Consider the following 25,615-nt stretch of genomic DNA (forward strand, 5'->3'; position numbering starts at 1 on the left):
ACACATGAATGAAGACTTGCACCCCAAAGTGGATACCCCTGTTTGTCCCGTGTTCAGAGACATACCCATTGTGGCCCTAATCTTTTGTCTGGATGCACAACGGGGCCCAAAATGAAAGGAGTAGTCGGTGGCTTTCAGAACAGAAATTTAGCATGAAGGTGATTTAGACCCCATTGCACACTTGTAGAGCCCTTGAGCGGCCAAAACGACAGAGAACCCCCACAAATGATCCCATTTTGAAAACTAGACCCTTAACGAATTAATCTAGGGGTGTACTGTGTATTTTTACCCTACAATTTTTGAATAAATCTAAGCAAAGCAGTAGGAAAAAAAATACAATTTTCATTTTTTTGGCAGTTCTATCAATTTAAAAACTGTTTTTTTTGTACAGCACACATAGGAATGAAGACTTTCACCCCAAAATGGATACCCCTGTTTGTCCCGTGTTCAGAACCATACCCCTTGTGGCCCTAATCTACTTAAAGGACGCATGGCTAGGCCTATAATGGAAGGAGCACCCGTTGGATTTTAGGGTACAACGGAATAAATTCCAGGCCCCATTGCCCACTTATAGAGTCATTGAGCGTCCAAAACTATAAAGACCCCCACAAATATCCCCATTTTAAAAACTAGACCCCTTAACGAATTCATCTAGGGGTGTACTGCGTATTTTGACCACACAGTATTTGAATAAATTTCAGCAAAGCAGAAGAAAAAAATTACAATTTTCATTTTTTTGGCAATTTTGTCAATTTAAAAACTTTTTTTTTTGTACAGTTTACATAGGAATGAAGACGTTCACCCCCAAATGGATACCCCCGTTTGTCCCGTGTTCAAAAACATACCCATTGTGGCCCTACTCTACTTACAGGAAACATGGCAAGGCCTGTAATGGAGGGAACACCAGTTGGATTGCAGGGCATAACTGAATAAATTCCAGGCCCCATTGCTCATTTGTACGGAATAAAAATTGACTCCCTAAAATCCCCCCCCCCCCCCACGCCCTTTTCGGCGTTCCCCAAATCTTAGATAAAAGTAATAATGTGAACTGTGTAGTATTTCCAAAGACGGGTAATTATGGAGGCTGGTTAGGATGGGCACATGGGGCAATAAAACCGGGTATCCCCCCTCCTCTCATGCTTTTTGGGAGTCATTTTTTGACCTCAGTGGCGGGGATGGGGTGTAAAAAGTGGCGCTCTGTGAGTCTCCGTAAGCTTGATGAGGTGCGGCGGTCTTACACAGAAGGCGCTCAACAAGGTGCTCCTGGAACTGCATGAAGGCGGGCGTTCCCGGGGCTTCTTGGAAATTGCGTATTACAGGTAGCGGTCTGAATAACGCCGGGCTCAGGCAGCCGTATGGGGAATCCGCTTGTGGAGGCCCGCAGCGGATCCCGGCTATGAGCCCGGCTGTGACCCTGCGTACGGCCGCGTAATGTACTGCGCATAACTGCGTACTTACACGGGCGGTCATGCGCAGTACACTTTTTTTTTTGTTGTTTGTATTTCCCGCACCGTCGCTTAGCGATGACGCGGGTACCTGCAGCCCGTACACAATGTAGTTGTGTATGGGCTGCGGGTATATCCGCGACCATGGAGCACAATGGGCTCTATGTTGCGGATATCCATGGTAAAATAGAACCTGCTGCGTTCTCTTTTCTGCGAGTGGATTACGCAATTCCAACCCGCTAATGTGAGCGGAATTGTGTAATCCAATGCGATTGATCTGCGTATTACCGCTAATCAAACGCATGCGGAATCCGTAATTCCTATCCGGTCATGTGAGACCGGCCAAAGGTAGATCGCTACCATTTTTTCACGTGACTGGGGACCGCTCAACGAGGCCACCCGTCACTGCTCCAGGCTCTCGGTGACCGTTGGTCGCCGAGAGCAAGGAGATATTAAGTTTCCTGGGCTCCCCGACTCCTGCGCATGTGTCCGGTGTTTTGCCAGCGGTCGCATGCGCAGAATACGGGAAAGTTCACGGAAGAAGATTGCGTCGGGGTGTAAATATGGAGACCTCCGGTAAAAAATTTTATCTCCTCTCACCGATCGCATCAGTGAGGGGAGATGAAGCTTCACCTTTTTTTAACTTTTACGTGATCGCCATTATTCTTTGGATAACAGCGAACACGTGATCAGGAACTGCTCACCGCGGCTCTCCGTGAAATCTCCAGGCTCTCGGCTAAGTTTTGTAGCCAGGAGCAGGGAGATTTTAAAAAACCACGGCTTTTGCGCATGCGCCTGCCACATTGGTGACGGGCGCGTGCGCAGAAGCTGGGGTGAGGTCCACGGATAAATCCGCAGGCCTTAGGTACGTCATTTCATCCTCCCTCACGGATATGATCCGTGGGGGGAGATGAAACGCAAGCTTTTTTTAACTTTTTAAAACTTTTTTTTTACTTTTTGCACTTTTTTTTTTTAACCTTTTACCCCTTTTTTTATTTATTTTTTTTTACTTTTTGCACTTTTTTTTTTACTTTACATGATCACTGTCATCCATTGGATGACAGTGATCATGTCCCTGGTGACATCCCTCTGCTCTTGGCTACACATGGCAGCCAGGAGCAGAGCAATTTTGAATTTCCCGGGGCTCGAGCCCCTCTGTGCACGCGCCCGATGTCAATCATCGGGCGCGCATGCGCAGACGGGGATTTCGGGTCCCGGGACATCGGGACATCGCAGAGGACCGGGGGTGAGTATCTTCACCTCCCCTCATGGATCCGATCCATGAGGGGAGGTGAAACTTTACTTTTGTTTTACTTTTTAAACTTTTTCGCGATCACCGCTATCGCAATGGATAGCGGTGATCGCGGGCCCGGGGACCGCTCACAGTGGTCCCCGGTAACACCTCCTGGTTCCCGGCTACCTTCAGGAGCCGGGAGCCAGGAGATTTTAAATTTGCCGGGGACACCCGCGCTTTTGCGCGTGCGCGTGACGTCATCGTCAGGCGCGCATGCGCAGAAGGCCGCCGGCGGGTCCGGGAGGACCAGATCTCCGGGGGACACCGCCGACAAGCCGTGTGAGTATTTTCAGCTGCCGTGATGGATCCGATCCATCATAGCAGCTGAATTACTACTTTTTAACACTGTTTTCTTTACTTTTTTGCGATCGGCGCTATTCATTTTATAGCGCCGATCGCAATGCCGGGGGGGACTGCCCGCATCCTGGGATGACAGCTCCATGCTGTCGGCTACCTGCGGGCACCGACAGCATGGAGCTGTCACGTCCTCAGGCCAGTGGGCATCAATCCAAAGAGGATGCATAAAACTACGTCCTCTAGGATTAAGGCCCACTTTTTGAGGACGTAGTTTCCCGATGGGGCCGTCGTTAAGGGGTTAATCCCAGTCGTGTTAGATTAAAGTCAGTTATTGAAATGGCAGTCTATCAAAGCTAGAACTCAAAAATATTCTACAAACGTCCGAATGATATATAAAAAAAACAACCTAGAGTGAGACCTTCTGTTTGTGACAAAATTAAAGAATTAATGTTGCTGAAAGATCACTTCACCTTATAAAATTAAAATTTTTAAAAATATAAAATTTATAGCAATTAAAACTAATGAAGAAATGCGGCATGAGCTGCTCATGCTCAGGAACTAATAGGTCCACCGAGCATTTCCAAGATTATTTAGCCATCAATGATAATGAATTGACATTGTCAGCAGTGTTAATGTTCCGACACTCCAGGCTGCTTCTAAACCAATAGCCATTTTCCCCATCATCTATAGTTACACGAGTAACCTACCCTAACTCCTAATTCTACAAATCAATCCAACCCTTTAAAAAGGTGTGACGCCATAAATGTGCTCCTCCAACGCTCATTTCCTGTTATTAGAAAACGTTACAGATATGCTAAAATTAAACTGCCGTAAACTCTAAACTTTAAAAAAAGGAAGATTAAAGATATGAAAGGCCATTTTATTTAATTAAAATGATGATCTTTCTTCATTGGAAGATCCAACTGATAATAAGCTGATACAAAGACCTCAGTGATTTGCTGTAAACCATAGGGGAAACAGGCTGCAAGTATTCAATTTCCCTGCAGCATCGACAGAGGGGGAAATGAAAGATTATAGCTCCCACCGAAATTATGGGCTGTCCATGTAGAGGACCCATCATAGGATGAAGACAAGAGGACCTCAATTTGTTTATTTTTTGCCTTTTCATACTCTCCTCCCTTCTCCCGGTCTGTCACTTGAACCAACCGCTTTGGTAAATTTGCAAATTTTACTGTAGAGCTGTCCAGGGAAGCCCATGCCTCTTCACATATGCACATTCCCCCTGCCCTCCTCCCTCCAGACGCTGATTGACAGGTCCCTCCCTGTTACTGTGCACATGGAGAGACCTGTCAATTAGTGTTAAAGTGGAGGTAGAGGGAGTTTACAACTGCATTGATTTATTTTCGAAGGCAGAGAGCTGAAAAAAATGATCATAGTCTATTCCAGAGGCATGTGTAGAAAATAGAGATGAGCGAACGTACTCGGATAAGCACTACTCGTCTGAGTAATGTGCTTTTTTCTCCGAGTATCTCTCCGCTCGTCCTGAAAGATTCGGGGCGCTCCGCTGCTGACAGGTGAGTCGCAGCGGGGAGCAGGGGAGAGCGGGCGGGAGAGAAGGAGAGAAAGATCTCCCCTCCGTTCCTCCCCGCTCTCCCCTGCAGCTCTCTGCTCCGCAGCGCGTCCCGAATCTTTCAGGACGAGCAGGGAGGTACTCGGATAAAGCACATTACTCGGACGAGTAGTGCTTTACCGAGTACGTTCGCTCATCTCTAGTAGAAAACACAGCGCTAAAAAACAATTATACTGTTTAATATACAATTCCATTATATACTTTAGGCTTGACGAGTTGTGCAACTTTGAAATTAAAAATTTTAATTTCCATTAAAAGTGGACTTTGATCATTCTCTCCCTAAGCCTTTCATATATAAAACCTTAATTAAAGGGGTACTAATAAATCATTTACTAGGTTTCAAACTTGTGGAATCTAGATAATAGGAATTTATCTAATGTGTAAAGGATCTCTAATATTAACTCCATGGGGAGCTGTGGAGTTAAATTTAGCAAGACAATTTAGCTTTTTTTTTGCACAGTTTGTATTATACCCCTCAAGACTATTTACCGTATATTCCGGTGTATAAGGCGACGGGGCGTATAAGACGACCCCCCAACGGTCACCTTATACGCCGGGAATACAGCGGAGCAAAAAAAAAAATCATTACTCACCTCCCCCGCCATTCTGCGGCACTGCTGCAGGATGCGCTCCCTCCTGGTCCCCGGCAGAGCATTGCTTTCTGGACGCGGGGCTTGAAATCCCCGCCTCCAGAAAGCTAATACTGTGATTAGCTAACACACGCCGTCAGCCAATCACAGCCATTCAATGACATCATTGAATGGCTGTGATTGGCTAAAACACACGTGCCTTCAGCCAATCACAGCCATACAATGACATCATTGAATGGCTGTGATTGACTAACACACGTGCGCCTTCAGCCAATCACAGCCATTCAATGATTGGCTGACGGCGTGTGTTAGCCAATCACAGTATTAGCTTTCTGGAGGCGGGGATTTCAAGCCCCGCATTCAGAAAGCAATGCTCTGCCGGGGACCAGGAGGGAGCGACAGCCTGCAGCAGCGCTGCAGAACACCGGGGGAGGTGAGTAATGATTTTTTTTTGACACTTTCTTTTTTTGTATTACCGGCGTATAAGACGACCCTAGACTTCAGAGCAGATTTTTGGGGGTTCAAAAGTCGTCTTATACGCCGGTATATACAGTAAATGTCCTGAACTGCCTCCAAAGTTTGATGAGATTGGAAGGTGCAATTCAGGTGTTATGGCAGCCCAAGGCCTCGTGAAGGTCCCCAGGGTTGCCACGTACACTTCTGCCTATTAAGACATGTATGTGGCACGTCTTAATAGAATGCCTGCAGAAATACAATATACTTTAATACTGAAGTATTGCAGTGTTTTGTATACGCGATCAAACAATTGGAAATTCAAATCTCATTAGAAGACTAGAAAGAGAAGTAAGAGAGAAAATTTTTTTTGCAATATTTGCAAAAAATAAATGTTTCAAGCCAGTGACAAGGGAATGCTTATTGCCCCCTGCCAGTGAGTTGTGACACCTCGGATGGTTCCCAGAGATATCCTGACTCCAAAATTTTTTATTAAGGAAAAATATCTTAATAAGGGTTATTAGTCATGTGAAGGTCCTAGTCCAATATGAATCATATTATTGGAATCAGGCAGGCCAGTTGAATGTAACGTATCTACACACTATGTCGTATGGGCCCCAGAACACCCCAAATGGCGTATAATTTACGTCATGCTTGATATCACTGAATAAATATAAAGATAAAATCATGACCAGCAATATGCCAGGCATATATACCCGATGGGAGTACCCCCTGCGGAAATATGGCCAAAGTGGAGAATTATGGTTTTTCAGAGGTTGTCCCCATCTGCCCACCCCTCTCTAAATGACTTCAGAGGCGGCGGAGGGAGAGGTGTGTTCTGGAGAATCCTTTATAACTCGGTTCCCAACGAACCCCTGTTATCAGACTTCAGGGATCTGCGACGGTGTAAGGCTTTCCCTTTTGCTTCAGTGACTCCAAACAATTCAGAGCATTGGCAAATATCCCAAATTTGGTACCTTTCTTTATTTTCTCCTTGTTTTATCTTAAAATACTCTCTGTTGTGTATATATACAAACCTTATCTCCATTGTAACATTCTTTTCTGTATATTTTTGCATACATATGTTTAGCACTGTTAGTCTTTTTTAGAATAAATCTGCAATTTATTAGTCAAGCCTTGTCCGTTTTAAAATAAACCATAACTTCGAAAATTGTGTTTATAATTCATAGTCCGAGTTACAGCTTACCAGTGACATACAAGCTGGTGATGGCAGCGGTAGCATGTGGGTATTGTAAAGTGCTATAGATGTTAGAATGACCAGGGGGTGATTTGAGCTTTCGCTCTGCATGCGTGCAAGAGCCTGGGAAAGCTGGGTACAAATCCACCTTTATTCTAAGGACTCTGCGCTTACAACCCCGCTAGAGTGATTGATCAAGGCTCTGTCATGAAAATTGGTAGCGGTGAGTGTGCTCAAAGTAGTCGATCTATGACAAACCGGCAACAGAGGTGAGATTGGTCAGGGTCCCCCCCCCCCCCCCCGACAGCAAATATTTATTCTTTACTCCCTAATAGGACACATGGAAAGAAATTAGATAACTCCTAATTAGATGGAATTAGATAACTCCTTTAACTGCAGGATACTAGAAAGTATGTTTAGAGGCCTGGTGCTACTTTACCGCTTTGTCCACATGTGAACCCAAATGTGATTTGTCCTATAGCTTTGTTCAACCTTTTTTCTTAGACAAAGTAGATATAAATCATAAATGCCATTGCCCACATCCTAACTGGCTTGAATTGTGGCAGATGTGCTTACATGTGAACAAGGTCTTTATAATGAAGATGAAAAAAGCTGTGAGAAAATGTGGGAAAAGACCTTCAAAAATCAAAAAAAGAAGACAAAACGTAGAGCAGATTAAGGTGTAACAGCAGCCTGCATCACTGTATTAAGTAAAAACAATGTGATACCAGATAGCCAAATTCAGTTACTTAATATTGATGGTAATCTTGTAGGTTGGCTTGGAATCAACTGGTAACTGTCTGCAGTGGTGACATTGGGTAATCATTATTAACTTCTAAAGGGTTGGTGACCCAGGGATTATTCTGATTGCCAGATTGGAGTCAGGAAGAAATGTTTTCCCCTTATATGGGGAAATTCTGCTGCTACCGCATGTTTTTTGTTTGCCTTCCTCTGGATCAACATGGGGGGGGGGGGGAGTAATTGGCTAAACTGGATGGACATATGTCTTTTTTCTAACATAAGAAGAGGAGTGCAGAAGGAATCCAGGCATTGTTGGAATGGCATTGGTGAGTATGACTTTTTCAAAATGTTTTTGCACAGCGCTGAGCAGATTTCAGTTACATTTTTTTGCCAACCTACCTTTTTAATGTGATGTTTACCAGCCTGCTCCCACAAAAAGATCTTTCTAGCTACCATTTCAAAATTTTAACACAATGGCAAGACCTTTGTCAAAAAATGACTATGCACCCCATGATTTTAGACAGAACTGTGTTTTGAATGAGGTTTCTCTCCTACACGTTTTTATGTCAATTAGATGTGCTATAAAAGCGTGCCCGGAGATCTTCTCTTAGAAACCTCTTTTAGAACACACAATACTCAATACACCTATCTTACTTGAACTATAGAGTCCATTTAAAAACTGAACATGAGCTTTAAATCTATGAGATGTGTTCTTGATAGTAAAATAAAAGCATGAACGCATTATTGTTGCTATACAGCAGTAAGACTGAAATGACCAATTAGTCATAAAGTCAAGTAGATTTGTAACGCAGGTAAAGCTGTATGTTAAAATACGATAAATTCCAGTCATTTGTGCATTGTACTAACTGTAAGTGAATTGCAGTGCTCTTTGGATTAGCTAGAGGACCTCTCCACATAGGTTACACTGGCTCCAGTAAATTGGTTTTATATGATGCACATATTCAGAGTGTTAATTTTATTGGCATAATAACATTAATAAAAAAAAAAAAGAAAAAAAATCTAACCTGCACTAGAATATTCAAATCTACTTTGTGCATTACAATACCCCATCCATGCCACACTGTTATTAAAACCTTTATAATATTTCCTTGAAATGAATCCGTTAGTCATTTGGTATTTTCATTGCCTTTTATAAAATGTAACATTCTGGAAGGACAATTAAACACTGAAAATGAGAATTCTTTGGAAAGAACCATTGTGAAAGAGATGTTAAGGGTACAAATATAGAAAAATGATATAAAAATGAAGAAAAAAAAAGGTTAAAACTCTGGACTTTGTGTTGCATAATATATATAGAGATATTAGATATATATATATATATATATATATATATCTATCAGATTTATATAGCGCATGCATATTAGGCAGCACATGATGTTGAGTTCTGTCCTCATCGGGGCTCACAATCCATAGTCGCCTATCTGTATGTTTTTGAAGTGCGGAGGGTAACAGAGACATGGGGGGGGGGGGGGGGGGAGACAAACTCCATGCAGATGCTGCACTTGGTGGGATTTGATGGGACCCCAGCGCTGTAAGTCAACATTAGTAACCATTAAGCCACTGTGCTACATATAATTATATCATGATACATTTACTTTACATTACCCGAAAAACAAGAAAGTCCGTCAGGAACATATTTCTTAAAGTAACGATAAAAAAGGAGCATGTACAAAAACTAAATCAGCCTTTCAAGTTATACATTTTTTATGTCTTTAAGGGTAATTTATAGTTCTCTCTGGCAACATGAATGAACATCCTATAATTTAGGCAATTTACAGATTACAGGTTCAGATTGACCTTGTAGCCCCATACAATTGCACATCCACAGAACGGGATTAGGAGTGGGAGAAAAATGTCATAACTGTATTTAAGAAATTTACCATAACAATGAAAATCAGGGTGTGCATGCATAATGTCAGCCATTGGCAGTAAGACGTGTACATTGTGTATTGTGGAGAGAGATCTACAGGAGCGGCACATGCCGTTTACTCACCCGCATATATGACACTTATATTCTCTCATCCCCAGGTGCCTCTTCACGTGGTTTCTGGCATCTCCAAGTTGAGCTGCTGCAAAGTTGCATATTTTGCATTTAAATGGCTTTGAGCCTAGGGGGGAAAAACAAAACAAAACATAAGCAACACATGTGAATCTAAGGCGCAGTTCACATTTCTGTCCGCTCGTTCCGTACAGGGTTTCTATCAAAAATGTCGGAAAGAATAGTGCATCAAGAGGGGTTGTCGTCTCTCCTTAAGGAGAGCACCCAAAAATTGTGTGGAGAGCACTTCTAGGTGCTCTCAATAAGGAGAGACGACACCGCTCCTGACCCATGTCCTAGGCCTCTCACCAGCCAAGCAAGAAACTGCTGCACACTGATGAGAGGCAATCACCCCGAAACAGCTGTCTGTGTATGGATTTCTGGCTTTGTTTCCTATTCCCAATCATTGCTTTACAGACTTGTTAAAAAGTCGTATATTGAGTTGCAGGAATGCTGCCATCCGATGGGTGGCGCTGCAGAGGTATTGTTCCATCCTCCTTATTTGCACAGAATAGTGCAACATGCCGCGCTATTTTTCCAGTTAAATGTTGGTAAAACATTATAGTTAACGGGTTCCCATCAGGAGCTGCTGGTTTTGGTCACATGGCAGCCGTTTTATTTTTGTTCTTCTGTTTCATAACGTTACAGAAGAATGTAAATGTTACCACATCTCATAACATTGTGGTCCGCTAAGGTACGAATCTGTCCACAGTCCCACAAAACATGGCAGCACAGAGTTCCCACTGACATTGTTTCACAGTGTATCTTTTTGTTGTTCAATACAGATGGGAAGACATCATGTCAAATAAAAAGGTAAAATCCCTTCTACCACATTAGGCCATTACTATCAGATAGCTGGGGGTACGGCTTCCAGCGTTCCCCTCGATCAGATGATTGAAGTTTCTGTGGTTTTGTTCATTATTCACCAGATATATGGTGGTTGTACCGGTTATTACAGCTCTCTGCAATTCATTCCACGTGAATGGGGCTGAGCTGCAATACCAGGACAACTTCTACCAAATGTACAGAGCTATCCCTGAATGAAGAAGCCACAACCCTTTCAATCAGCTGGTTGGTAGGGGTGTCAGGAGTTCGATACCCAGAGATTTCATATTGATATTCTACCATAAAGGGGTTTTCTGAGAACCCCAAACATTGGTATCAGTGGAAGGACAGAGTATGTAATAAATTTAATAAATTACATACTCACCACCCGCTGCTACCCCACCACCATTCTGCTCCTCCGCTTACATCAGCAGCAGCAGTCACAATGATTGTTTACCCATGTGACCACTGCAGCCAATGCGAGGCCAGCAGGTACATCCTCAGTGAAATCCCATAAACCTGCCTCAGAGCTTTTACATTGACAGCCCATTTGACAGGTTTACAGGACATCTCCAAGCCTTCATGCCGGGTGATGTCACCTGTCAGATGCCATGGCAGGGCCACAATGAGTATATCGCTTTTATATTGATTGGGGCATGGATGAACCAAAACTATATAAAAAGTAATAACTTGGAAAACACCCTCAAGGTTAAAGGGGTTGTCCCGCGGCAGCAAGTGGGTCTATACACTTCCGTATGGCCATATTAATGCACTTTGTAATTTACATCGTGCATTAAATATGAGCCATACAGAAGTTACTCACTCACTTGTCTCCGTCCTCGCGCTGTCTCTGCGTCCCCGTCGCCATGGAGCCGTCTAATTTCTTCCTCAGCAGTCTGTTTTAGACGCGCTTGCGCAGTCTGTACTCTCCCCGCTGTGAACAAGCCGCTCCAGCGTGCCCGCGCGATACAGCTCGTCTGCGCTTGCGCAGATGAGCTATCACTGCACGGGAGCGGCGTTTCATTCATTACAAGTGCATGCCTCCACCGATGACATCAGTCACCTGCTCACGTGACCGGCGTCTCGGGAGCGCACATGAAAGCCTCCTGGAAGCGCGGTGCACCGTGGAACGCACCCTGGGACATCACAGATGCCATGTTGGAAGAAGAACTTTATAAGTTATTATTTCTTCAAAACGGTAAGTAGGAAGCGGTTTATAACCGCTTTAAAGGGCTGCTTTATGCCGGGGGGGTGACAGGGGGAATGGGCTAATTGAAAATTTTGAGGTTTTGGCTCGGGACAACCCCTTTAAGCCATCAGTATTAAAGTCCCAGAAAACAAATATAAAGAAATCTAGCTGGATATGGGTGATATTTAAGCCACCGAAGCCCAATAGGATATTATGGGGGAATAATGATTAATGAGGTTATTAAGGTTTAGAAAAACATGACTATATTCTTCCAAAGAAAGTTGAACACCTGTACATGAGTCGAGGCTGGAATTGCAGCTCCACTGAAGTCAATAGGGCCAAGGGGTAATTCCACACCCATTCTGTGGACATGAGTGGCACCATTTTCGAAAGAAAGCAGCCATATTTTTCTGATTCTGGATACCCCCTTAAACGACGGGGCAAGAAAACGTATTTAGGTTAAGTGTCCTGCCCAATCATAAAGAACAGAAGAGCGGTTATCTGACATATGTCTTTCTAATATGGGTGCACGGTCTCATCTGTCCAAACTCCAAAGTTTGTCAGGTGCAAGCATGCTTGTATATGTGCATGTACATATAGGTATTTTTATAAGGGCATTAATATTCTGATAACCTGAGGAGTAAAAGGGCTTAACTCTTTCCAATCAAGTGTCTGACCTCGTTCGACATTGAGATCTCCTTGCATAGCTCCCATGTCGGGTGAGGTTTGACACGTTTCTAACACCATGCAAAAGAGAGGTCCATCATCTGGGTTTTCTTCTGCAGATGTATATTACAGTAAGCAGGAGAGAGGTCCAATGTCAGACCTCTCTCCTGCAAAGTGTAATTTTTATATATATATATATATTATAGATATGTATATTATACACTAGTAATATATTATATATCTCATTTAAAACAATGCGAGCTGTATCTGCAATTACAAGCGCTGGCCACTACACAGAAGTCGTTGCAAAGACTTCCGCTGCTTCAGCTCTGACCTCTGTGCATTTGCGGTGCTGACAGCAAGCGGACCCCAGCTGATCAACTATTGATTACCTATCGGGAGGATAGGTCATCAGTAATATTCTCCCTGGAAAACCCCTTTAACTCACGTTCAAAATAAATAAGAGCTGTGGAATGTGCTAGGTGGCAGAGAAATTGGATTGGAAAGGGTTAAGGCTAGGGCTATATGGAAACTTTGGTTAAAAACTGCAGTCTTGCCCAGCTACATTGCAAGCAAGATGAAGGTAAATGTGATTGTGATGCTACCCCCTACCTTACCATGACAGGGCAGAAGTCCAAACCTGCTAGGTTTCTGCATGGCCAAATTCACTTTCATTAGCTGCCATGTAACCAACACAAAACTGAAGTCTTTGTCCACACGACCATATTAAAAACAGCCTTAAAATGGGTTATCCAACCTAGTAAAATTGATGATTTTTTTTTTCTTTTTTTAAAGTAAGCCATCAATATCTGACCGGTTGGGTCAACCATTGGAGATTCCCATCGATCGGCTGATCAAAGTGGCCATGGGAATCGCATTAGCACCGCGGTGGCCTCTTCATTGTTCATATCTATGCATGATCATGCTCGTACTGCAGAACTCCATATTACCGATAGTGACTCTTCTGAGTACTATAGGCTTGTCCCATTGAAGTGACTGGGATAAGCCCGTAGTATGCAAAAGGGTCACAATCAGTAATACAGCATTGCGCAATACTATCACGTTTGTGCTCGGATGTAAGCATTGAAGAGTCCGTGGCGCTCATACGAGTACTACAGCCCCTTCAATCATCTTGAGCAGTGGACCCCCACCAATCAGATATTCATAGCTTATGCTGAGGATAGGTCATACAGTTAGATAACATCTTTAAAAAAGGACAAATATTTAGTTCTTCACACTAGGTCGGCAATTTGTATTTCATTTTTTATGTACTACATTTGTGTAATGGTAAACGCCATGCATGGAAAAAAACACTTGATTGTTAACCAAAACAACCAAAGCAGTACGACTGTGATAGCCCGATTCTATCCTACAGAACTGGTAATAACAGGCAGTAAAAATTAAAAATACCAGTATATTATACAATCAGAGGCTTTTAAAAAGGTGTATTTTTGAGCTTTTGCTCACGAGGCTCGAGCCATCGCATGTACATTTCGATACAAGAAGCCGCTTCAGATTAAAAAGCCAGCCTTCCATCGCTCTAAATGCAGGTAATATTTGTTCTAAGCACTTAAATTTAACAAGCAGGTATATTTGAGGAGCTGTAAAAATTGCTTTCAAATACGAAACCCCTTAAAAAATATTTTCCAGCTAAGTGTGCAGTTCTGAAGCAGCGTTCTAACTTTCCAACATCTCATATTGGCACGGTTATTTCAGATTTTTCCTGTCACCCGGCGAAGGTGATTCATCACTCTGCTATTGTAATGACATGCAATGTGTGAATATACTGGGGATAAAATATTATGCCTTTACGACTGTTTTATAGCCCAGAATTTATGATTATTCTGGAAACTAGAAGTATTGACATTTTGGCTATTATTTATTTCGAGCACAAACTTTATTATTGGATGCCGAGCATCGGACAGATATATGAAACAAGATAGAACCGCTGTGATTAACTGGTTATTTTACAACAGGCTGGAGGTAAAAAGGGCGATGGATCACTACCCCGTACAAGCTGGATAGGTCAAAGTTCCCGTGATTTTCAAAATGTGAATAGATTAGCTTACTTGTAACCCAACATTTTCGAAGAACAGCAAAAACAAAAATCCAATAGATGAGATGTTGGCCTATTGCGTACAGCGAGTCACCCCTGGCACGGTAGATCAAGCTGTTACATATCCCATCAATAGAGTTACTTATGCTTCATATTATGGTTAGCTTATGCTTAGTGAAGTGCTCCAATCACTTCTTGGAAACCGCCTATAAAATATAGGAACTCTAATAAGTGTACATCAAGAGCTTTGATAAGACTGAATTTACCCTCCATGAAAGTTGATCAATAGTGCGCTGTGCCGTGCCCTTGGAAAGACGACGAGCCTCCAAGAATGGCTGGTGGAAATGAAGTTCTCAGTAAAATTTTGAGAGTCTTAAATTTCAAATGTAATTCCCAAAAGCTGACGAAAAATGAAGCATTTAATTTTAATCTTTGAAAAGAAATAAAAAAGTCAACAGTACTAAGCGCGGGCAGACAAGGTTGAATATTTCACAGTTCAATGACAATGAAGCTAGATCTCTTAATACTTCCATTTCTAGCAGCAGAAGTAGATGTAAAATATATTTAGCACCTGAATGGTTATATCTAGTCAGCTTTATATGTTTAAATGTCAAAAGCAGGTTGAGACTGCAGCTAACAGCAATCACATCTCATCAATCACACCCAGAAACTCCAGTTTATTTAAATGATGCAGATAAAACTAAATTAATCATTAATTTGGTGACATTCTAAATTGTCATTGCGCTGTGTAAAAGGGCTAATGCAAATCGTATAAAAATAGAAAAGGAATATCTTACCAGACAAGGAGAAAAAAAAAAACGCAGTGTGACTTCGGTACTTTCTGCAGAAAATTAAACCAACGTATATGATTGCCCGCACTAACAGAGCCACGGCGAGCCGTTAAATGCTGGGCGATCCACCGATGCAATGGAAGGTATCATTGTATCCAATTTCAGGATACTTTGCATTAGAAGGGGTTGGAGATATCGCTTCCGTTTGTACGTAGGCAACATAACCAATTCTACTCTAGTGGGGGGGTTTAAGCATGCTCACCCTTAAGAGATGAAGGTGGGTGCGAATTTAATCGGATCCCTATAGTTCATCACCCGACACTACAAGACATCCAATTTACTCATAGGTGTGCACTTACAGCACACTCACGGTATGTCAAGTAGCAATGAGGCTCCAAACTTGAAGAAATCACAACTATAAAGCCAACAAAAACTTACTGGATGCCCAACCGTAGAAGTAGTCCATACAGTGGAATCTCTTAATGAGGTTTCACTTAAAGGGGTTTTCTAGTGAAATACTATTAATGACCTATCCTCAGGTCATTATCTGTTTATATTTGCTGTAACTGAGCCTCTAGATCATGCAAACTCATAAGCAGAGGAAGTTGGCATCCCAGACGGTCCCATAAATGTTCTATTGGTGAGAAATCTGGTGATGGGGCAGCCATGAAAGTGTGGCAATATTGTGGAGGCATTTCTGTGACACCGTTGCAGTGTGTGGCGGAGCATTATCTTGAAATGCCTCTTGAAAGCCCTGCCATGACAGACAGGATGTTCTGAACATAACGCTGAGCTGTCAATGTCCCTCGTATCAATGCTAGGGGTGTATGAGATGGTCCCCCAGACCATCACACCAACAGTGGGGGCAGTGTGCCGCTCCACAGCAAAGGCAGGACTGAGGTGCTCACCCCCAGGGATCCAGACATGAACACAGCCAATGTCAGTGCCTAAACTAAACCTGGATTAGTCACTGGAGACAACCCGGTTCCACTTCATAGCAGTCCAGTAAAAGAAAACATAATTCATTAGTGTCTTTTTATATTGCTCCATGGTCCAGTTCCAATATTCATGTACCGTTATAGGCACTTTTTGTGGGTGAACCAACATCAGCATTGGTATTTTGAACAGCCTGCAGCTACACAACAAGCTGCAATGTACCATGTTTTGACATCGTTCTACGAGAACCAACATCAAAGTGGCTATCCGTGTTTATTCAGGCCAGGCCATCCATATCTGATCAGTGGGGATCTGACTCTCAGAAATAAAAAGAAATGTACAACTTAGAACATTTGCTATTAAAAGTACATATAGCCTTCAGAGTACCAGCAGTTTGCCAGACAGATGCAATCATTGAAGAGACTGCAGTACTCATACAGGTGCCAGGACACTTTCAGGAGCTCAATGGTGGGAGTAGCGCGTGTTGGAACTAGAGATGAGCGAGCATACTCACTAAGGGCAATTACTCGATCGAGCATTGCCCTTAACGAGTACCTGCCAACTCGGAAGAAAAGGTTCGGCTGCCGGCGGCGGGCAGGGAGCGGCGGGGGAGAGCGGGGAGGAACGGAGGGGAGATATCTCTCTCCCTCTCTCCCACCCGACTCCCCCTGCTCACTGCCGCAACTCACCTGTTACCCGCGCCGGCAGCCGAACCTTTTCTTCGGAGTGGGCAGGTACTCGCTAAGGGCAATGCTCGATCGAGTAATTGTCCTTAGCGAGTATGCTTGCTCATCTCTAGTCGGAACTTACAAAATCAAATATTGATGGCCTAGCCTGAGGATAAAGCTATCAAATTTAAAAATGTGGATAACCCCTTTAACTTTTTCAGTTGTGTGTGCGATTGTATCTTTTATGTGGGATTGGACTAGACAGCCTAGCCTTTGCTCCCCAAGTGCATCAATAAGTCTTGGGCATCCATGATCTTTTTTTGTGGATTCACTGGTTACCCTTTCCTTGGGAAACTTTTAGTAGGTACTAATCACTACATATCAGGAAACTAACAAGACCGGCCATCTTGGAAATGCTCTGACCCAGTCTAGCCATCACAATACAGTCCCTGTCAAAGTTTGCTCAGTTTCTTCTGTAAATGTTGCTGCTTCCAACACATCAACTTCACTAGCTCCCTATATATGCCATATATCCCTTAACAAGCGATCAATGTTATTCACTTCACTTGTCTTAAAGTTATGGCTCATCAGATTTCAAATAGGTTTACTACTAATTATATTAAATGCATTTCAAATAGTCATCTCTTGCGCCCCCTACCAAACGGTTCATACACTTTGTTTTTTAACCACACTGTAATACTCAAGTTCTAAAATTGATCTTGCCATCAGTCCGAAGGGGACAATGATAAATCTCATTTAAAATCGACCCCATGTGTATGTTGCCAAATGGGCACCAAATCTGACATCTCTGCACAAGTGCCAATTACCAAGATTTAGACTTTAGGGCACAGCAATATACAGAAGTTTTATCTCACTCCCGTTTGTAAACCTTCTCTTTTGGAAGCTTTTAGCTTCACTAAATTAGACCACCTTCCTCCTACTCCCAGAGCGTCCTCAATGGGAGTTTTTATCGGATTGCTAGTGACTAGCTGCTTTGTACTGATTGAATGAATCCCTAAGAGAAAGAAGTTTCAATAAACCGATGATTTAGGTCACATTTAATTCCAATAGTCAAGATCATAAACAGTTCACTGTAGGGAAGAAGTGAACTGCCTCCAAAATTGGAAAGTTTGTGCCCATTAGCACAGCATGCAGAAATCTCTGAATAGAAGTGCTTTAGTCAACTAGCCCGCTGTGTTCACTGTATTTATTTGTATGAGTTAATTTGAATGTAAATGAAAACACTAATGCAGATGTTTATATTCAGCGGGAACATGGTGGTCATTTTCTAATCTACAGTCTTTAAAAAATTAATAATACATGATCACGAGCAGATTGTTTAATACAAATTCACTGAGCGCTAGAAACCATAATAATGGCAGAAAAATTGGTAGGATTTCGAAATCCATAATATATTATTTTCACTTCACAATCGAATATCTGACACTAGAAGTCTAATCCGTTCACATGTGTTTCTATTTCAGGAACTCATTCATCTCCAGATCATGTACAATGCTGCCACAAACCAGCTTTTCTAGTGCTCTGTATTTGCCGTAACAACACCCCCCCATCCCATCCCCCCCCCCCCACACACACACACACACACACACACTCCCCCAATCTATGAACAAGAAGACTTTTTTAACTGTAGTTCGTAGTTTTTAAATGGTGGCAATACAGCTTGGATTTTTGATTGTCGAATACTAATTTGGCTGACCGCTGTGCACCACAGCCCCCCGATAATATGTATTCTCATAAGCGTTTGCCAGACACCTCCAGCAGCAGCCAACCTACCGCCAGAACAAAGGATTTGGCATGTTGAAATCTAGCCAAATCTAAGAGCCTATAGGGAGAAATAGGAGCTAGTATGAACAAAAGAAAGACATCGTCTGAGTCAATGGGGCAGGGCTGCAAAGCTATGCAGCTGGCTTTGCTGACATGGGGGCATGACAGGTTCTCTTTGAAGAATTTTCGTGTGCTATGAATATCTGTGCCCCGATTGTGAAACAGACCTAAAAGATACAATTACATTCGGAGTGCACTTTGGCAAACATTTCTTCAATAGTAGAAAAGGGTTGGATGGAAATGCATTAACATATGATTACAGGATTAAAATACAACACAGGACTTGTCTAGAGTCTGTAACCATGGCAACATATAGGTCTGTATGTGAGCTGTAGAGACAAAACCGCAATTTAAAAAAAACGTTTTTATCTTTTGTTAGAAAACTTGGCTAATTTTATAATTTCAGATGCATTCCATTTTCTAGACTACCAAGTGCTTTCAGCTGTCATCACCAATGCAACCACTAAGCATTAAAGCTGATCTGTGAGATGAGCTTCATATGCTGCTCTATCTACTGTAAGTAGAGCATATTACAGTTACAGGACTGTACTAATACTAGCTGAAACAGCGCAAAAAGAATTTACTGTATTTTTGGGTAATAGTTGTGTTACTACAGTTAGGGGGCTTCTGTAGGCAGCAACATTTCCAGATCACTAAAATAACATACAAGGGATTGGTTATTTGAGCAATTTCTTTGTAAAACCCCAATTCCAAAAAAAGTTGGGAAATTGTGTAAAATGTAAAGAAAAAAAATTATGCAATGATTTGGAAATCTCATGTAATTATTTTTTTCACAACAGAACACATCAGAAGTTGACTGAAAGAGATACATTTTTCAATCTCATTTAAAAAAAATTAGAAATTGACGGCAGCAACACATCTCAAAAAAGTTGGTACAGAGCCATGTATACAATTGTGTAGCATTCACCCTTCTTTTGACAACAGTCTGTAAACATCCAGGAATTGAGGAGACCAATCGCTGAAGTACTGTGAGAGGAATGTTTTTCTATTCTTGCCTGATGTAAGATTCTAGCTGCTCCTGGGCCGTCTTTGCTGGATTTTTTAGTTCATTATGTGCCAAATGTTCTCTATTGGTAACAGGTCTGAACTGCATATGGGCCAGTTCAGCTAAAAGAAAAACGATACAGCTCACCGTTGGATGTTCGCGCGTGAAAACCAAATGCCCTTGCAAAATATTCCACAGATTGAGCAGGCAGAGCCCGGTCCTGGAGTAAAGATGAGAGATGTGAAGATTCAATCCAGCAGCAGTATTCTTAAAAAAAAAAGTCATTCCTTTATTGAAAATACATTTAAAATTCCCACGTGCACAGGGATAAAAAAACAAGATAACCCGTTTCAGCTGTCACAGAGCCTTGCTAATAGCATGGCATCACATTGTAAATCATAACCTTACGAATGTGATGCCACGCTATGAGTAAGGCTGCCTGAAAGCCAAAATGCGCCAAGTTTGTTTTTTTAATACAAGTGCATGTGGGAATTTTCAATGTAATTTCAATAAAGAAGTGATTTTTTTTTTTAAAGAATATGCAGTTTAAGAATTATGTCCTATGAGGAACGGTTAAAGGATCTGGGAATGTTTAGCTTGCAAAAAAAGAAGGCTGAGAGGAGACTTAATAGCGGTCTACTAATATCTGAAGGGCTATCAGTGCAGAGGGATCAGCCCTATTCTCATTTATACAAGGAAAGCATAGAAGCAATGGGATGAAACTGAAAGGGAGGAGACACAGATTAGATATTAGAAAACTTTCTGACAGTGAGAGTGATGAATGAGTGGAACAGGTTACCACAGGAGGTGGTGAGTTCTCCTTCAATCGGAGCGTTCAAACAAAGGCTGGACAAATATCTGTCTGGGATGATTTAGTGATCCTGCACTGAGCAGAGGGTTGGACCAGATGACCCTGGAGGTCCCTTCTAACTCTGCCATTCTACGATTCTATGAATACTGGTGCTAGATTGAATTCACATTTCTCAGGCTAGTTCAGCACCCGGGCTCCTCTTCTGTGAAAGGGACATTGTTTGGATGGGAGCATATGTTGTTCTAAAACCTCTATACAGCATTGATGGTGCCTTTCAAGTTTTGCAAATATCCCACGACATAGACAATGCAACCCCATACCAGCAAAAATACAGGCTCTTGAACTGTTTGCTGATAAGCTGGGTGGTCTCTCTCCTGGAGTCCGCAGGACACGGCCTCCATGGTTTCCAAAATGAATTTCAAATTTAGATTCTTCTGACCACAGAACAGTTTTGCATTTTGCCTCAGTCTATTTTAAATGACCCTTGGCCCAGAGAAGACGTATGCGTTTCTGGATTGTGTTGATATACGGCTTCCACTTTGCATTATACAGCTTTAACTTGCATTTGTGAATTGACAACAAATATTGACCGTCGGCCTTGTCCCTTGTGCACATAAATTACTCCAGACTCTCTGAATCTTTCGATGATATGATGTTCTGCAGATGGTGGATTTTCAGAGATTGGTGAACCTTTGACCATCTGTGCTTCTTAGAGACTCTGCCTCTCTAACATGCCCTTTTTCTTACCAGTTTTATTGAATATTTGATAAATCTTAGGGAAGTAGGAATAAGAAAGCACAAAGAGCCGTATCGCTAGAACAAATCACTGTTCCTGCCTTACATAGCTGTGTAGTTGGTCTGTTAGGAATTGAAAAGCTTTTTGCGTAAAAATCATACTAGAAGGATTACACCATATATATTCCAAACTTTATGACATTTTTCAGGACACTTTCTAATTTTAAAGTCAATTTTTTCATAGGAAATGATATTCTTAACCAGATCTCTCCATTGGGCCATAGTTGGAGGTAGTCTATTTCATCGCCACTGCTTTGCATTTCAAAATAACGTTTTGCGTAATAAAATCCACATATTTGTTCGGTGTCCAGAAGTCCCAGTAAACAAATCTCTGGGACTCTCTCTACCAGAATCCCCACAACTTTACTAAGCAAATCAGTCACTTTGCACCAAACTTTTAATGCATCCCAACATCAAATGTATAAAATCTGCATCAGGTGTAAAATATCTATGATATTGGGAATTGGTTCAACTAGCCGTCAGGTCTAGTCTTTTGGGAGTCATGTAGCATCGATACAAAATGTATAATTGAATGAGTTTGTTATTTCCCGCTTGAGATACTGATAAATGAGATTTCATAGTATTAAACTAATCCTTGTTAGTAAGTGATGGAAAAAGGAATCTCCATTTATCCTCTACTTTTAGATGTATGGCTAAAAATTTAGACTGAGTCAGGTGAGTATATAGAGAGGAAATTAATTCTTTAAGCCCTTGCGTACATAGTATCCCAAACAAAGGATATGGTTAGACAACGCTCAGGATACTGAGCACATATTGTGTGACATAGGTGAAGAAATCTATAGAAGCTTGAATGGGGTATATCATATGTCTGTTGCAGTTGCTCAAATTATACAAAAATACTACTAAATAGAATAAATAGATGCAACAATGTTATTTCATGCTCTATCCAATATCTAGAATCAGGAAGTTTATAAAGATGCGAGTCGTCTATTATTGTCACATTGTGCTCCTGGGACCTGTTCTAAGGGTAGTTCTGTGGGTTTCCAGGAGAACACTGCTGTAGCTGCGGTTGATTTGGCTGGCTGATGGTGTGGAGTTCACCAGTCAACCAATCACCACCTGTCTGTGCAAATAAACACCAGCATCTCTTAGTAGAAGGTGCTAGTTCTTTTGAAATGTATCCTTTTACCTCTCAGAACTCTGGTGCTTGGAGTCATGCATGTTCTGTTTCGGTCCAAGTTTCATGCGTGAGGTTCTAGAGGGGATTCCCTAGTATTTGTTGATATGAGCAATGACATGTTCACTGTCGGGATTACAGGTGTTGACTACACTAGGTATAAACTGTTCTTTTTCAGTGTGTATATTATATTTCCCTTGTCTGGTGTTGCTGCCTGTTACCATCTATGGTGAGGCAGGCCACTAGGTTCCAGCATGGAGCTGTCACTATTGGGACAATCGCCCCACTTGTAGGCGGGGTTCCCTCTTTGGTGTTTTAGTTGTCTGTTAAAGTAGGGACTCAGAAGGCAATAAGGACCCTTGACGTGGGCTTGTGAGCTTACATATTCTGGCCAAAATACAAACCAATATCTTGTATGTACTTATTCATCTGTTATGTGTATTAGTTCATTGGTAAGTTTTTGGCCGCCTGGTATTGGCATGCCAGTTTGGTTTATGTATGTTTGTCTTTGTTCAAGTGCATACTCCTTCCGTTTCCCGTCTAGCCTTCTATTAAGGCTGCATTTGTGTAAGTCGCTTTCACGTGGCCTATATAAACATAACAATTATCCCACAAAGGAGTTACAGTTGGGTGGTCCCTAAACCCTGCCACCCACTTGGATGGAATATTTGGATGGCTAATTTATGAATTGGTAATAAATATTTAGAATAAATCCGGTGATGAATACCACCAGATGTACTACTATTCTTCTACTTTGTTGTGGACGGTTCTGGAAAACATGCTCTTTTATACACAGTCATGCGACATTGTAGAAAACTGATCCGCCAGCTGTTTTTCATTAGTACCACTTACTTTTCCAGCATTTTGTTCCCCCTATTCCAACTTTTGTGAGATGTGCTGCTGCCATCAATTTCTAAATAAGTTAAATTAATTTAAATGAAATGGAAAAATCTCTTTCAACTTTGGAGATGTGAATAAAATATTAGATTTCTAAATCATTGCATTCTTTTTTACTTTACATTTACTTACAATTTACACAATGTCCCAACTTTTTTGGAATTGGGGTTATAGATTCTCAAGTCGTGCTTCTCAAACTGTGAAGTGGCCCTTACTGAGGTTCTTCTCAACTGTTAGTGAGTCGCAGTTGAAGAGGGACTTTTGACAAGAATAAGTAAGTTCCACAGGCCTTTCTATGGTGGCACCAATCTTTTAGTAACATAAAGGACTCATTTTCTGTGTATTTCAGTGTTCAATAGACACATTTTACAATTCATTGGAGTACTTTTTTTATATGTTGTCATAGACTTTGACCGATGAAGAGGCCCTGCCGTCCTCATGTTCTGGCTGTTAAGGCAGCTGTAGAAAAAAAATTGAGAAGCTCAATTCTAAAGTGTGGAAATAAATCTAGACTTCGTATTGGCAGATATCTTCAATCCACAGTCACACTTCTATTAACGAAAAAAAAGGACCCCGGTATAATTTACATAAAGGTATTTGTTTCCGCTAATCTGCAGAAAATTTGTGTGTTGATGTGCCATTTCACAAAGCAATTAAAACACATTTGAAGGAGCGGTGCAAATGATGTTCAAAGTATGCTAACTTTTACTAAATGTTACAATCAATGATGTAACTTATATAAGTAAGGTTGTTCTGTCGTATATTGATAGTTACCTCACTTTCACATACACATTAACTTGATTTTAAATGCAATTAATACATATAGTCAAGGAAGAATAATGGACTACATTCTGCACTTAACCTGGTGGACATTTTCAAATGGCACAAGTGACCAGTGCAAACCTATTTTGCATTGTAAACGACTAAATAAATCTTAATGGATTAAGAATGATCAGCTATCAACACACAAGGGAAATTAAGTGCTGAAATGCCTACATTGATTATTTTAAATTATTAGCCTTACTCTGTTCTTGAATTTGTATGCTTTTAGTGAGCTTTAACACATTTACAAGACTTATTGACTATAATTACAAGAGAATTCAAGTAATGGACACATCAATTATAAGCAACATGTCTTGACCAGACATTGGCATAAAGAATTCTAAAGAGAACTCCATTAGCATCTCCTCTTTCATTTTATTCACTTTTATCAGGCTTAGGAGGACATTTTGAGGGCTTATACGGGACCACTAACCAGATCCCTTTTTAGAAATGTTTATAGGCAACATTTATTTAAACAGATTTTGCTTTTATGATATATATCATTTTTTCTTAATTCAGCTAAAGCACTTTTTCTCACTATTGTGATAACGGTAAAAAAAAAACAAAAAAAAAACATAAAAGTTATACGTTATAAAAAATATATAAAAGGAAATAAAACGATCAAAAATAATTTTACTATATGTTCTCTATTTTTATTCTACACGGTTTCAAATTCAAATAGATTAAAAAAAATATTTTGTTCATATTTCCCAGGAAGTGTACCAATACTAAAATTATAATAAAAAAATAAAATTAAATTTATGGTAGATTAGCAGGAAGAAGGAGGCAAATGGAAGATGGTATAACTATAGGGTCCGGCTAAAATTTCGAATAGGATCTAAAGCTGCTGTATATTTATAAGCATATAAAGTAACTTTGCTTTAGATTTAAAAATGTATTGGAGTAATATCAGAATATTTGTGGAGGAAAAACCTTGAAATATTTAATTTTCTTTTTAAGAGAATTTGTCACTTTCTATTTTTATGCAAATATTTAAGTCTCTGATGAGAAAACTCCTTTGAATTTCCACTGCACGGAGTATTACAATTCAGATGAATGGCTGTCCATTCATTAATCCAATTGAAGCTGTACTTACTAGGCAACTCTCCATTCTGGCACATAAAAGGGTCTCAAGTGGGCGATCGACTTCTATGACATCCATATTTATATTGTGAGACTACCCCTTTAAACACCCACAGCAAATCATAAGTCAATGTACTTGGTTAGACAAGGTGTACTCAAAAAATCTGATCCAGAGTTATAGCTCAATACTGGTGTCCTATATTGGAATAGCAACAGCATACTTCAATAGTAAGGCATGGATGCGCTACACCATGGTATGGCGCACGCACCCATGTGGGCCCCGGAACATTGATTTCAATTTTGTGTTGTGGCCCCTAGAAGAGATAGAGAGTAAAACCCAATTGCAAAGTTGAACAGTAGCATGTGAGAAGCAGAAAATCTGCTTTCCATGTCTAACTTCCATGGAACTTCTGCTAGGA

The 25,615-nt window shown here is 41.2% G+C and overlaps 1 protein-coding gene across 1 annotated transcript in view; it reads right to left on the minus strand.

The window, feature by feature from the left end:
* Positions 1 to 25,615, minus strand: part of ZNF407 (zinc finger protein 407) — a 488,252-nt gene that overhangs the window by 425,806 nt on the left and 36,831 nt on the right. The window contains exon 3 of the mRNA XM_066579487.1: positions 9,624 to 9,738. Coding sequence (XP_066435584.1) covers positions 9,624 to 9,738 — 115 coding nt within the window. The remainder of the gene's footprint in view (positions 1 to 9,623; positions 9,739 to 25,615) is intronic.

Source organism: Eleutherodactylus coqui, chromosome 9 (assembly GCF_035609145.1).
Source record: "Eleutherodactylus coqui strain aEleCoq1 chromosome 9, aEleCoq1.hap1, whole genome shotgun sequence".
Taxonomy (NCBI): Eukaryota; Metazoa; Chordata; class Amphibia; order Anura; family Eleutherodactylidae; genus Eleutherodactylus; species Eleutherodactylus coqui.